The sequence below is a fragment of the Coenobita brevimanus genome, chromosome 78 (assembly GCF_032717465.1).
Source record: "Coenobita brevimanus isolate Jiangsu-jjx chromosome 78, ASM3271746v2, whole genome shotgun sequence".
NCBI lineage: Eukaryota > Metazoa > Arthropoda > Malacostraca > Decapoda > Coenobitidae > Coenobita > Coenobita brevimanus.
This window is the reverse complement of record NC_137031.1, coordinates 36,310,458-36,323,075: the sequence shown is the minus strand read 5'-3', so window position 1 is coordinate 36,323,075 and position 12,618 is coordinate 36,310,458. Positions and strand designations below refer to the sequence as shown.

General features: G+C 45.1%; 1 protein-coding gene across 1 annotated transcript in view; it reads right to left on the bottom strand.

Moving 5' to 3' along the window:
• Positions 1 to 12,061, bottom strand: part of LOC145408839 (zeta-sarcoglycan-like) — a 53,389-nt gene extending 41,328 nt beyond the window's left edge. The window contains exon 1 of the mRNA XM_080279479.1: positions 11,983 to 12,061. Coding sequence (XP_080135605.1) covers positions 11,983 to 11,986 — 4 coding nt within the window. The 5' untranslated portion in view covers positions 11,987 to 12,061. The remainder of the gene's footprint in view (positions 1 to 11,982) is intronic.
• Between the last annotated feature and the right edge of the window lie 557 nt (positions 12,062 to 12,618).

Sequence of the window (12,618 nt, the reverse complement as noted above, 5' to 3'; positions counted from 1 at the left end):
GACCTGAAACTTTCAACTTATAAAACAAAACTGAATGGGAATAATACGGAAACAATATCTGGCTCATCACTACTTTTTTATGATTGAACGAGCGCAGCATTTCATAATAATATTTCATTTGCCTTTGAGAGAGAGAGAGAGAGAGAGAGAGAGAGAGAGAGAGAGAGAGAGAGAGAGAGAGAGAGAGAGAGAGAGAGAGAGAGAGAGAAAATGCGTAACAGAAAGACGCACAAACATGAAAAATATAAAAACAGATAGGCAGACATAAAAAAAAAGGAAGACACACCAAAAAAATGCAATTGGTGGTTAAAGAGCGTGTGCCTCATAGCGGGACCGAAGCGGAGACATATTTTACAGGATAACGCTGGATTAAAATTCATTAGCGTCGATTCACCAGCAAAATAACGTTGGGGAGGGAAGGGGGAGAAGGGGAAGGGGTAGGAAGGGGAGAGGGAGAAGGCGTGTGAAGGGGCGAGGGGAAGGGGTTGAAAGGAGAGAGAGGAAAGGGTGGAAAGGAGAGAGAAGGGTTGAGAATGGGAGAGAAGAAGGGTTGGGAATGGGAGAGGCGAAGGGGTGGGAACAACGTGAAAGAGAGAGAGAGAGAGAGAGAGAGAGAGAGAGAGAGAGAGAGAGAGAGAGAGAGAGAGAGAGAGAGAGAGAGAGAGGTGGGCGAAAAAGGGAAAATGCTAGATGAGCTGGAGGGAATTTAGGGTGAGCAAGGAAATGAGCAACGGTGAGGGAAATGGCCAAAAGAAAAGGGAAAGGATGGAAGGAAGGACGGGAAAGGAATGAGAAAGGGCTGGATGGTTGGAGAAGATAAATTATGAGGATGAAATTGAAGGATGGAAGAGGAAGGCGAAGAGTGGAGAGAGCTGGGGAAAAGATGGCTAATGTAACTGTCCGGGAGCCTTGGTGGGAAATGAAGATGGGGAGGAAGAAGAAGAGGTGGACGGTGAAAGATAGATGAAAGAAGGGATAAGAGGAAGGAAAGAAGGAAGGAAGGAAAGAAGGATCGAAGGACGGAAGGAGGAAAGGATGGAAGGAATGATGGAAAGAAGAAAGGGAGGGAAAATGGAAGGAAGAGGAAAGGAAACGTAGGAGAAATAGAACTGCGTGTGAGTCCACGGGAAATATAGACATGGTACTAGGAAGACGCCTGATCTGTAAAAAGACTTAATGAGGCAGTACAACGTAAAGTACAAACAATCTTACCTACGCGAGTGAGAAGTGGACAGAAAATAAGAAGGCAACGGAGGAAGAGAGAGACGGGGGTTGGGGACTGAGGGTAAGGGAGATAGAAGGGAGATTATGATGGAGAGTGAAGGGAGGGGGGGAGTCTAGGGGAGAGAAGGTCAAGGGAAGGAGAGGAGGAGGGAAAAATGTGATGGAGAAGGAAGAGGAGGGTTTCCGGAGGGAGGGAGGCCAAGGGTAAGGGAGGAGGGAAGGGAGGGTGTGATGGAGAATGGAAAGGATGGAAGTTTGGGTGAAAGGGAGTAGGGGAAAAGAAGGAAGAAGGTAGGTAGTGATGGAGGGTGGAGGGAAGGGCGTCTGGAGGGAAAAAGATGAAGTGTAAGGGAGGAGAAAGGGAGGTTGTGATTGTGAATGGATGGGAATGGGTTTATGGAGAGGGAGGTCAAAGTAACGGGAGGAAAAAGGGATGTTGTGATGGAGAGTGGATGGGTTGGGGTCTAAGGAAGCGAGGTTAAAGGTAAGGGAGAAAGAAGAGAGGTTGTGATGGAGAGAAGATGGGAAGGTGTCTGAAGGGAGAAAGGTCAAAGGTAAGGGAGGAAGAGGGGACGCTGTGAGGGAGAATGGAGAGAAGAGAGAGGAAGACGACTAGGGAAGGGTGTTCGATGGTAAAGGAATAGGTAAGAAGGTCCGGTCTTGTAAACCTAATATGGACCACAACAGACAAGGAGGAGAAGAGTGGGGTGAGGAATGAAAGAGGGGAAAAGAGGGAGAGAGAACAGCCCTGGCTGCTGGGGAGGAGAGAGAAAAAGGTAGGAGAACGAAGGAAGAGAGGAGAGAAAAGGGGAGAAATGGGAGAGAGAGGAAGGCCATGAACGTGGTAAGAGAATGAGGGGAGAGACGAGGCAGAAGTGAGAGAGGAGACGAAGTGGAGGGGAAAAGGGAAGGCTGCAGTGGTGGGGAAGCAGGAGTGAGGGATGAGGGGAGTGAAAGAGGTAAGATAAGAAAGAAGGGAGGAAGGTTACAAGGCTGGAAAGGGGGAGGGAAGGGAGTAGAAAGAGTGGGGGTTATATTCTATTTTCAGTGAGCAGCAAAATATGTATGTAGGTGATAGTGGTGTAGCGAGGGGAGGAGCAGAGGGGAGACGAGGGGAGCGGGAGGAATGGACAGGACGGAGGAGAAAGGAAAGGGAAGAAAGGGAGGGGCAGGACGTTGGGAAAGGAGATGAAAAAAGAAGAGGGAAGAGGGGAAAGGAGAAAGAGGAAGATAGGGGAATGGGGTTCAATGGGAAGGGGAAAGAGAGAGGAAAGAAGGGAAGGAAAAGAGAAAAGAATGAAGATAAGGAGAGGAAGGTGAGAGGAGGAAGAAGAGTGAGGAGAGGGATTTTGGAAGTTAGGTGACATGGAAGACATGGGGATAGAGAGGGAAAGGTAGGGTGAATAGAAAGGGAGGAAGAGAGGGTGGAGAGAGGGGAGGGAGGTTGAGAGGGAAGGAGTGAAGAAGTGAAACAAGGATGGAGGGAGAAAATAAGGGATCAGGGGAAGAGGGGGAGAGAGAATGAGGAATGGGGAAGAGAGGGAGGAAGAGGGGACGAAATGAGAATGAGAGAGAGAGAGAGAGAGAGAGAGAGAGAGAGAGAGAGTTAAAATGGAAACACTGCGGAAATAATACAATGTACAAGAAAATACTGACATGAAATTCAATCTATCAGTCATTCTCTATCTATCTATCAATCTCTGTCTATCAAGACAGGACGGCGAGACGGTTGTGAGAAATGCAAACGGAATCTACATATTTTTTCTCGCCTCTCTGTCCCTCCACCCTTCACCCCCCTCTCCTTCCCCCCTTTGTCCACCTCTCCCCCTTCTTCCAGTCCCCCTTCCCTTTCCGTCACCATTTCTCCTCTTTTTCATCTCCTTCCCCTCGTCCCTGCTTTCTTCTGTTTGCTGGTCTTTCTTTATACTTATTTCTCTAAGGAGTTAGATAAGTCTCTCTCTCTCTCTCTCTCTCTCTCTCTCTCTCTCCTTCACTGTCTATATGCTGCCATCTGTGTTTTCTGATTTTTTGGTCTTCGTCTACTTGTCTGTTTTTACGGCTTTCCGAAGGCGATTTTGAAAGCGTCAATTTATTGCTTTGTTTTCCTGCATGTGTGTGTGTGTGTGTGTGTGTGTGTGTGTGTGTGTGTGTGTGTGTGTGTGTGTGTGTGTGTGTGTGTGTGTGCGCGCGCGCACTTCGTTCTTTTCTATCTGTCTGTCTGTCTGTCCTTCTGTCTTTTTTTTTTGAGCTATTTCTGTCTGTTTGTATGACCATATAGTTCTTATATTTTTCCGTTCTTTTAGTTGTGATTTTTGTCATTTTTTCCTTCGCACTTTCATTTCTCTCACTACTTTCCCACTCTCCGGACCCTTTACCATTGTTTGGATAAAATAGCACCATTAGGAATGGCTCTGTCTATCTGCCTCTCGTTAACGATATTCGAAAACGAGGTACTTGCCTCCGGTCGATTCTAGCGACTTTTGTGAAGCCACAGCACATCACACCACACTATACCACTCAACACCACCACACCACTCAAAACCACACCACGCCACATAACACACACCTCTCTTACACAATACCACCCTCTCACACCTCATCACAGAAAATCACCCTCCCACATCACACCACGTGAAGGCACTAACTGAATGGTCCTGATGTTCCCGCATCTAGAACTGTTGCACTTGTCTCTTCTCTTTTGAAAATTCTTCACATACCTCTCTTCCTCATGTTCAGAGTTACCACGCTTACATATTATTTTCTACGGTACTTTTGCTCCCATAGACCTGATGTAAGAGCTCGTATCAATGTCTCACTGTCTCTTGCGATTCTCGGTCTGCCTGTCTGTCTGTCCGTGTTACTGTGTGTGTGTGTGTGTGTGTGTGTGTGTGTGTGTGTGTGTGTGTGTGTGTTGTCTGCCTGTCTGTTTGTGTGTCTTTCTCTGTGTCTGTCTTTCTCTGTCTGTCTGTCTGTCTCATTACTTCACGTCTGGTCTCTGTATTTCTACTTTAATCTCTCTCTTTCTCGTCCAGGTCACGCCGTCTCTCTCACTCTTTATGTCTTGCTCTCTTAATCATCCCTCCCCCTCTCCCTCTCTGCTGAATTATCTGGCCGCTTATGAAATTATGTACAGAACAATATATATATATATATATATATATATATATATATATATATATATATATATACACTGAGTAGGGGTCAGTCAGTCAACTGCACTGATGCAGTGATCATGCCATACTCGATAACTGACAGCGTTAATTTTTCTTGACTCCGGGAGCGTCTTAGGGCAAAAGGATTTGAAAACAAGTCTTACACATCTGATTAGCTAAAATTATCATTATGAGGAAGGATGAAGGTATCCAAGAGGATAAGCTGCACTGGAAATTCGCTAGTTAGGATAATCGCGTTTATAGTGCTTAAATGTTGAATGAGACAGCCTTCAAAACTTGGTGTAAGTATGCACAAGCTGCGATGGAATGGAAAATGTAAGTGGCTATCTATCTTTTATCTATCATTCTAAGAAACTGTCTATCTACCTGTGTATTTATCCATCTCCATCCATCTATGATTTGTTAGCCGAATCGCTTCAAATATCCGGTTATCAGTCTTTCTCCGTCGGTTTGTCTATATTTCTATCGATCTGCACGTGCCTGTCTGTCTTTCTCCCAGCAGCAACAAGAGTGGCAGGTTTATTGAGCAGACGACAGGTGTGGGAACATCGCAAGGTACACAAGTAAACTAGAGCAACACCTGTCAAACAAGAGGGCAGGTGTGTGGTAGGTGTGTGGTTGTCGTGTGGTGGGTGAGGAGTAGATGTGTGGAGTGAGGTGAGTGTGTGGTGTGTGGTAAGCGTGTGGTGGGTGTGAGCTGTGTATGTAGTGGGTGTGTAATAGGTGTGTAGTGGGTGTGTAATATGTGTTTAGTGTGGTGGAGGTGTGACATGAGTGTGTGGGGGGGTGCATGTGTATAATGGGTGTATGGTAGGTGTGTTGTTGGTGTCTGATGTATGTGTAGAATGTGTATGGCAGGTGTGAATATGATTAATGGACAAGGTAAAGTAGGGTGAGCAGGGCAATGATGTGTGAAAAAGGACGAGGCAGGGTGAGGCAGGGTGAGGAATAGAGTGGAAAGATGAAACAGGTTATGTAGGGAAAATAAGGGTGAAAGAATTGAGACACGATGAATCAGATCGAGGAAGGATGGAAAAGAAAGAGGAAGAGTGAAGCAGGAAAAGGAAGGACTAGGCAGGGTGCGGTAGGGTAGGTAAAGGCGAGGCAGGGCGAGAGGATGAGAAAGGACAGAGCAGAGTGACGCAGTGTGAGGCACGGTAAGACAAGTATGAGCCAGGCAAAATGGGAGGAGACAACGACATAGTGTGAGGCAAGAAGGGTGAGAGAGTGAGGCAGGGGGAGGATGGATGAGATAGAGGGAGACAGGGTGAGGTAGAGTGAGGCAGGGGGAAGATGGATGAGACAGAGGGAGACAGGGTGAGGTAGAGTTAGGCAAGGTGAGATACGCTGAAGCAGGGTGAGACAGGGCGAAAGAGTTAGCCAGGGTTAAACAGGGCGAGGCAGGAAGAGGGATGGTAAGGTACACTGCCCCAGGCGCTGCGTGACCGGGCGGGGTCGAGGTGTCACCATGGCGACGACGCACCCTGACCCTCACCCTGTTCTCTCTCTCTCTCTCTCTCTCTCTCTCTCTCTCTCTCTCTCTCTCTCTCTTTCTATCACTAGTATGAGTAAGAGGATGTGAAGGACATAAGTGAAGGATGAGGCAGGGGTATGGAAGGTGTGGGATAAGACAAGAAAGTAAGAAGTGGTAAGTGTGAAGTGAAGTAGGAAAGGCAGAGGTAGGCAGGCGTAGGTGAGGTAAGAAAATCAGAAGTAAGTAGATGTGAGGTGATGAAGGAGAGGCAGAGGACGGTAGGTGTGAGATGAGGCAGCAGAGGCAGTGGTAGGTAGCTGAGAAGTTTGAAAGGAAAGAGGTAGACAGGTGTTGCAAGTTGAGGGAGGTGTGAAGCGAGACAAGTGTGAGGTGAAGCAGAAAGTGAAGAGGTAGGACAGTGTGAGGTAAGAAAAAAAAAAAAGGCAGAGGTAGGTAATTGTAAGATGAGCCTGAAAGGGTAGAAGTTGGCAGACTGTGAAGCAAGTCAGGACGGAAGAGTTAGGCAAGTGTGAAGTGAGACGGGAGAGGAGAGGTAGGTAGGTGTGAGGCGAGGCAGGTGTTACAGGAGTAAGGTGAGGCAGAGATGATAAAGACAGGAAGATTGGCAGGTGAAGTTGGTGTGAAGTAAGGCAGAAAGGGGAGAGGTAGGGAGGTGTGAGGTGATGTAGGAAATGAAGAGTTAGGTAGATGTGAGGTGAGCCAGGAAAGGCAAGGGTAGGAAGGTGTGAGGTGAGGCAGCTATTGTGTATGGAAGAGACAGAGTTTGGCAGGTGAGAGGTATGGCAGGTGTGAGGTGAGGCAGAAGAGGTGAATATAGGAAGGTTGTGGGGGGATGCAGGTGTGAGGCAGGGCAGTAGAGACAGAAGTAGGCAGATGTGAAATGAATAAGGTGTCAGGTGAGGTAGAAGATGAAGGCGGACAGGTGTAGAGGAAATGAGGCTGGTAAGAGATAAAAGGGCTACGTGTGGAGAGGCAAAGCAAACAAAGATGCGATGAGGAAGTGTCAGGCAGGACTAACGAAGGGAGAGGCAGGTTGTGCTAAGTATGAGGTATATATAGGACAGATCTGACACGAGATGAAAAAATGAGGAAAGGTGTAGAGAGTGAGACAAAGGAAGGGTGAGGAGGGGAAAAGTAAAATGAGGAAGGGATATATGAAGTGAGACAGAGACAAGTAGGGTGAAACAAAGATGAGCAGGGTGAGAGAAAGATGGGTAGAGGGGAGGAAGGCTAGGTAGGATTAGAGATAAGCAGAGTGAGACATGAACAGGTTAATTGAGGAAGAGAGGGGTAGGGTGAAGTAAAGACAGACAGCGTAAGAGATGGATAAGAAGGGTGTAATGGGAACAGACAGAGAGAGAAAGATGTAGATAGGACAACACAGGGGTAGGAAGAGTGAGATGGGTATAGGTAGTGCGAGGCAGAGATACGTAAGGTAAGAGAGGGATATGTAGGGCGATATAGTGATTGAGAGTGTGATGGCGACAGGTTGAGTAGTAGAGGAATAAATAGGGTAAGACAGCGAGTGATAGGTAGTGTGAGACAGGGGTGGGCAGCGTGAAACAGGGCAGGTAGGGTGAGGTGGGGGTAGGTAGGGGGAGGAAGAGAAAAAAATTAGTGATGTATAGATAGGTAGGCTGAGCGAGAGAGACACCGTGAGAGGGGGGGGTTTGGCAGTGTGAAAATGAATGATAAAAATATTTGGTAGAGTGAGTCATGGCGAGGCAGAGTGTCAGGCGGAGGCACACTGCCCCAGGAGCCAAGTGACCGGGCGCGGTCAAGGTGTCACCATGACGACGACACCCCTGACCCTCACCCTGCCCATCTCTCTCTCTCTCTCTCTCTCTCTCTCTCTCTCTTACTGTGTATTAATTTCTCTTTTAGTTTCTCCACCATGTCATCTTCCTTTCCCCCTTTTTTTCCCATTTTGTTATCTCACGCTCTTTCTTAAACCATTCTCTTTTCCCCTCGTGGTTTTCCACCTTTAGCTCACTTCTACAGCACATCAGAAGAGGTGCGAATGCGTGCGCGCCCCTGCACACACACGCACACAAAAATCTCTCTCTCTCTCTCTCTCTCTTACGAACACACACACACACACACACACACACACAAGATCAAGTTATGAAAAAATACACAAATGGTGTTTAGCTCACTATGATCGCCTGTCGCTGTGAACCCCTTCGTGCGCATTACCATTCTGGTCGGTCAGAACCATGTTATTCAGAAGGCAGAAACCTCACACGGGCAAAGGACTAACATGTTAAAGACTTCACACAATAAACGATCAGCAGTACAGAGTTATGGTCAGATATTGTGGATTTAGCAAATGTAAACAATGCGACTTTGCTAGCACAGGCCCAGTGAGAAAGAAGTGTCATGGATATTGAAAAATGTTGAAGGACTGAAATGTATGTTTCTGAAGATCAAGGAACAGTCTAGCAGAAAATTGTGGTGGGTTAAAATATATTGGAAAAAAGTTTATGGTGCACTGAAAATAATAAGGCTTCTGTTACCCTAATCATGGTCTCATCCCGAGAATTTCTTGTCATTGCTGTGATGGTTGCTGTGAGAAACAGGTGGAAAAGTGAAGGAAGAATTCATCAGCTTTGGGGCAGATTACGCAAGATTTGCCGCTCAGAAGGTCTTGCAATGAAAAGGAAGAAGACAGTCGGTGAGAGGAAATGTGGCCAGTTACAACAGCTGCCAAAGAGTGATCGAGAAGGAATATTCATATATTCAAACTTCAAAATTAGTGAGTATTCCATACACATACTAACAATATTCACGTTATTTGGAAAACTGGAGAATAAAAATTCATGGCGCTACTCTCATCTAAATTAAGTCATCAACGAACACACCATCAGTATCTCACTCCGCTACAGAAAACTTTGATCAATCGTTCTAATTATAAAACCGATCTCACTTAGTTAAATCCGCCCACTTCAGAACAAATTATGATGCTTTCATCTGTGACTGTCTGTCTGTCTGTACCTGTCCGTATGTATTGTAAGTCTGTCACTGGGCCTCTGTGTGTGTGCTTGTTTGGCTATATTTATCTGTCTGTGTTTCTCGCAATAATTGTGTTTGCTTCTGTTTGTTATTCTGTGTCGATCCCTCTTTCAATGTGCCTTTGTGTTTTTCCAGGGTTGGATTTGCTTGTTTGTAGTTATGTCATGCACCTCTGGCTGTTTGTTTGGCTGTATCTGTCTGTGTTTGTTCCTGGTGATTTATTTCTCTCTATTTATGTTTATTTTTAATCTATGGAAATCCGTCTTTTAGCCTGTCAATGTATCTCTGTGTATTTGTTTGTCCAGATGTGTCCGCATGTAGGTCTGCTGGCGTGTCTGTTTTAGTGTCTGCTCGTATCTGTGTGTTTCTCTCTCCTCACTGTCTCCTCTCCCCATTTCCCACACTTCTCTCTAATCTCTCCACTTTCCTTTCTTTTCTTTTCACATCCCATACTCCTTTCTACTCGCTCTACGTCCCACTATTCTCTTTCCACTCTCCTCTCTCCAATTCCCAGTCTCCTAGCACCACTTACCACTCTCCTCTCTCCAATCCCTAGTTTCCTTCTCTCCTCTCTCCACTCTCCTTTCTCTACTGCCCACTCTTCTCTCTCTACTTCCCACTCTCCTCTCTCCATTTTCCTCACCCCATTCCCACGCTCTTCTTCCATTTCTACTCTCATTTCTTCACTTCCCACAACCCATTCTCCTCCCGTCATTTCCTCACTCTCTTCTCACCCATCTCCACTCCTCACAACCCACTCTCCACTCTCATTTCCCCGTGCAAATTCAAGGAGTCAAAGGTCAAGGTCATATGGGTGTGAGCGCTATATCTCCCGAACCCCCCTACGGATCTCGACCAAACTTTGGTCAGTGATACCGTATGAAGGGACGATGAACTGATTAGGTCAGCAAGGACAAGGGATCAAAGGTCAAGGTCATATGAGGTCCAATTAATTTATCTTTAGTCTCATTTCAACCCACAATGAACCCTGTCATGGAGGCTGTATTTTTTTTTTACTCTGTCTGTCTGTCTGTCTGAATGTCTCTCTCTCTCTCTCTCTCTCTCTCTCTCATTTGATTAACGAGCTATTTAAGCCTTGCGATTGATCCATTGGCCGGAAAGAAAACAAACACACAAACGCCGCCCAACATTTTCTTTTGATCCGCCCCGGGGAAGCTTGGCAATTACCAGGGCAAGGAAAAAAAAAAAAAAGGAAGCAAAAGATAAATACAAAAAGTGGACAGTATGAAATGAGCACTGAACGAAAAAAAAGGAAAAAATTCAAAAGAAATACCAAAAAAACAAAACTAAAAACCATACGAAAAATAGAATAAGAAAAAAAAACAAAAAGCAAGAACTGCAATAACAACCCCCGCAGAGAGAGAGAGAGAGAGAGAGAGAGAGAGAGAGAGAGAGAGAGAGAGAGAGAGAGAGAGAGAGAAAGTTTCCTTCTGATCTCTCGCTCCTTTAGAGGAAAAAACAAAACAAAAAAAAGATGCATACTGTCCATGGTACAAGAAAGACTATTGTTATTTTTTTTTTATCATCTCTTCGGGAACTTTATTATATGCTGTTCTTCTTCTTTGATGTTCTATGGTCTTTTCATAGCTAAACATATTGATCAAATGTTACCGCAAGAACAGCTCCTCGGTGAGTCAATGGCATCGAAAGTGTTGTGAATAAACTCTCTCTCTCTCTCTCTCTCTCTCTCTCTCTCTCTCTCAGGATGCCAGGAATCATATCTATACTACTCATTCTATCGCTACACAATTATATTTCTCAAAAAAGTGATTTCCTGTCCTTAAAAAGCTAATATCACTCCCCAATACCCCTTCAGTCCTTCGGTGCATGACTTATTATTTTTTTTCCATGCATTCTCCAAACGATTTTATTAGGGGAGACTCTTCGAACTAGAGGGGTTTGATATATTCTTCATTAGTCCCTCCAGTACTAAAGCTTCTTCCCAAGTTGAAGAAAATCGTCTTTAAGTAACAAAAATAAGTGTGAAAATTCGCTCCCGGATATATAGGGTTGGTCATATTAATCATGCCGTCGCCAGGGGACTATATTCCACTCAGGATTGGTCTTTCATTTCTAAAGGGTTGATTGCATGCTGGTGCACGAATGATTAGAAATATATACTGTAACAAGAACGTAGTAGTAGTAGTAGTAGTAGTAGTAACAGTAATAATAATAATAATAATAATAATAATAATAATAATGGTGATAAAATTTACCTCATTAAACTGACTTTTATTTGTGTTTTAAAGTACACGCGCTTTAGTTTACGAAATGTTTTAAGTATAGAAAAGCATGAGGATTAAGGGTAGGAGCTTCAGAAAAATCAATACATCCGTGTTTGGGAGTTACGAATGACTTTATCTGCTTAGGTTTATGGGCACGTCGGAGCCATCCCTACATGGCGTGTTTATCGGCACTCTGATAATTATATTTTACCTATATTTATACAGCACTCCTCTGTGCAACATTATGGGAATCTACAGTAGCCTCTTCACTACGAGGGAGTCATTTGTATCTTATCTATGCTGTCTATACAGGACGTCTCACCTAAGCTGTTTGGAGGTAGTAAAAATTAAAAAGACGTCGTCGCATAGGAGTTTAAACAGGGGCGTATCTAGGATTTCAGGAGGTGGGAGGCAAGGATTTCACTGGTTAAACATACTGGACTCGGAGTCGTGAGAGGGTGAGGGGAGGGTGAGGGGAGGGGATGAAAAAGTATGATTCTGCAGGGACACTCGAAAACTTGGAATGATCGTTAAAATAGTACGGTATATATGATTATTTTTATTTTGTATCCACACAGGGGGAGAGAAAGGTTGGAGTGGGGTCCATCCAACCCCCCTCCTTTAAAAAATGGATACGTCCGTGCTAAACATTTACAAATAAATGCACACTTAGGCAGACACTCCCCCCCACACACACACACACATTCACTCGTTTTATCTATCACACACACACACACACACACACACACACACACACACACACACTCTCTCTCTCTCTCTCTCTCTCCCTCATACTGCGTCACACTACCACACTTTCTCCCCTCGTACTCACTCATAAAGATGGTGTTGGTGACGTGACCCTCTGAGGTGGCTGAGATGGAGAAGTTGTCTGCCGCCAGGATTCGTATCGGGGTGTGAGGTCGGGAGAGGATCCGAGAGGCGACTAAGGTGTCCATGATGTGCACCTCTCCATTCGCTATCAATCCTCCCTTCACGATCTGCAGTCCACCCATACCATCCTGTTGTGGGCGAGGCAAAGGGAGAAGGTGGTTAGCACATTATATCACGTGATCTAAGCTTTATTGAATTATTGCTTTGCCTAAATTTGTCTGTAAGTAGACGGGAACCTTCTGTAGTAGAGATTAAGGAATGCTACATCTATCCCCTCGATTTTGAAAAGCCTGTTCTAAGATTAAAAATTTCCTTTGAAGATATCAAGAGCATAAACAAAATATACGTCACTGAAGTCTAGAAGTTATTATGGGTAGTCTCATATGTGGGGTGGAAACCAGACATTTGGAGGTCTGAATGTTAACGGAATGCAGACGTGGTTCATTTTTACATGGTCGTCTGATGGCAGTTTCCCTGTTTTTATGTTTTCCGACTTCCAGTTTCCGTATCCTGCCCATACCAGTTATAATAACGTGAATATGATGATGATGGTGATGATGGTGATGGGTCAGTTTAC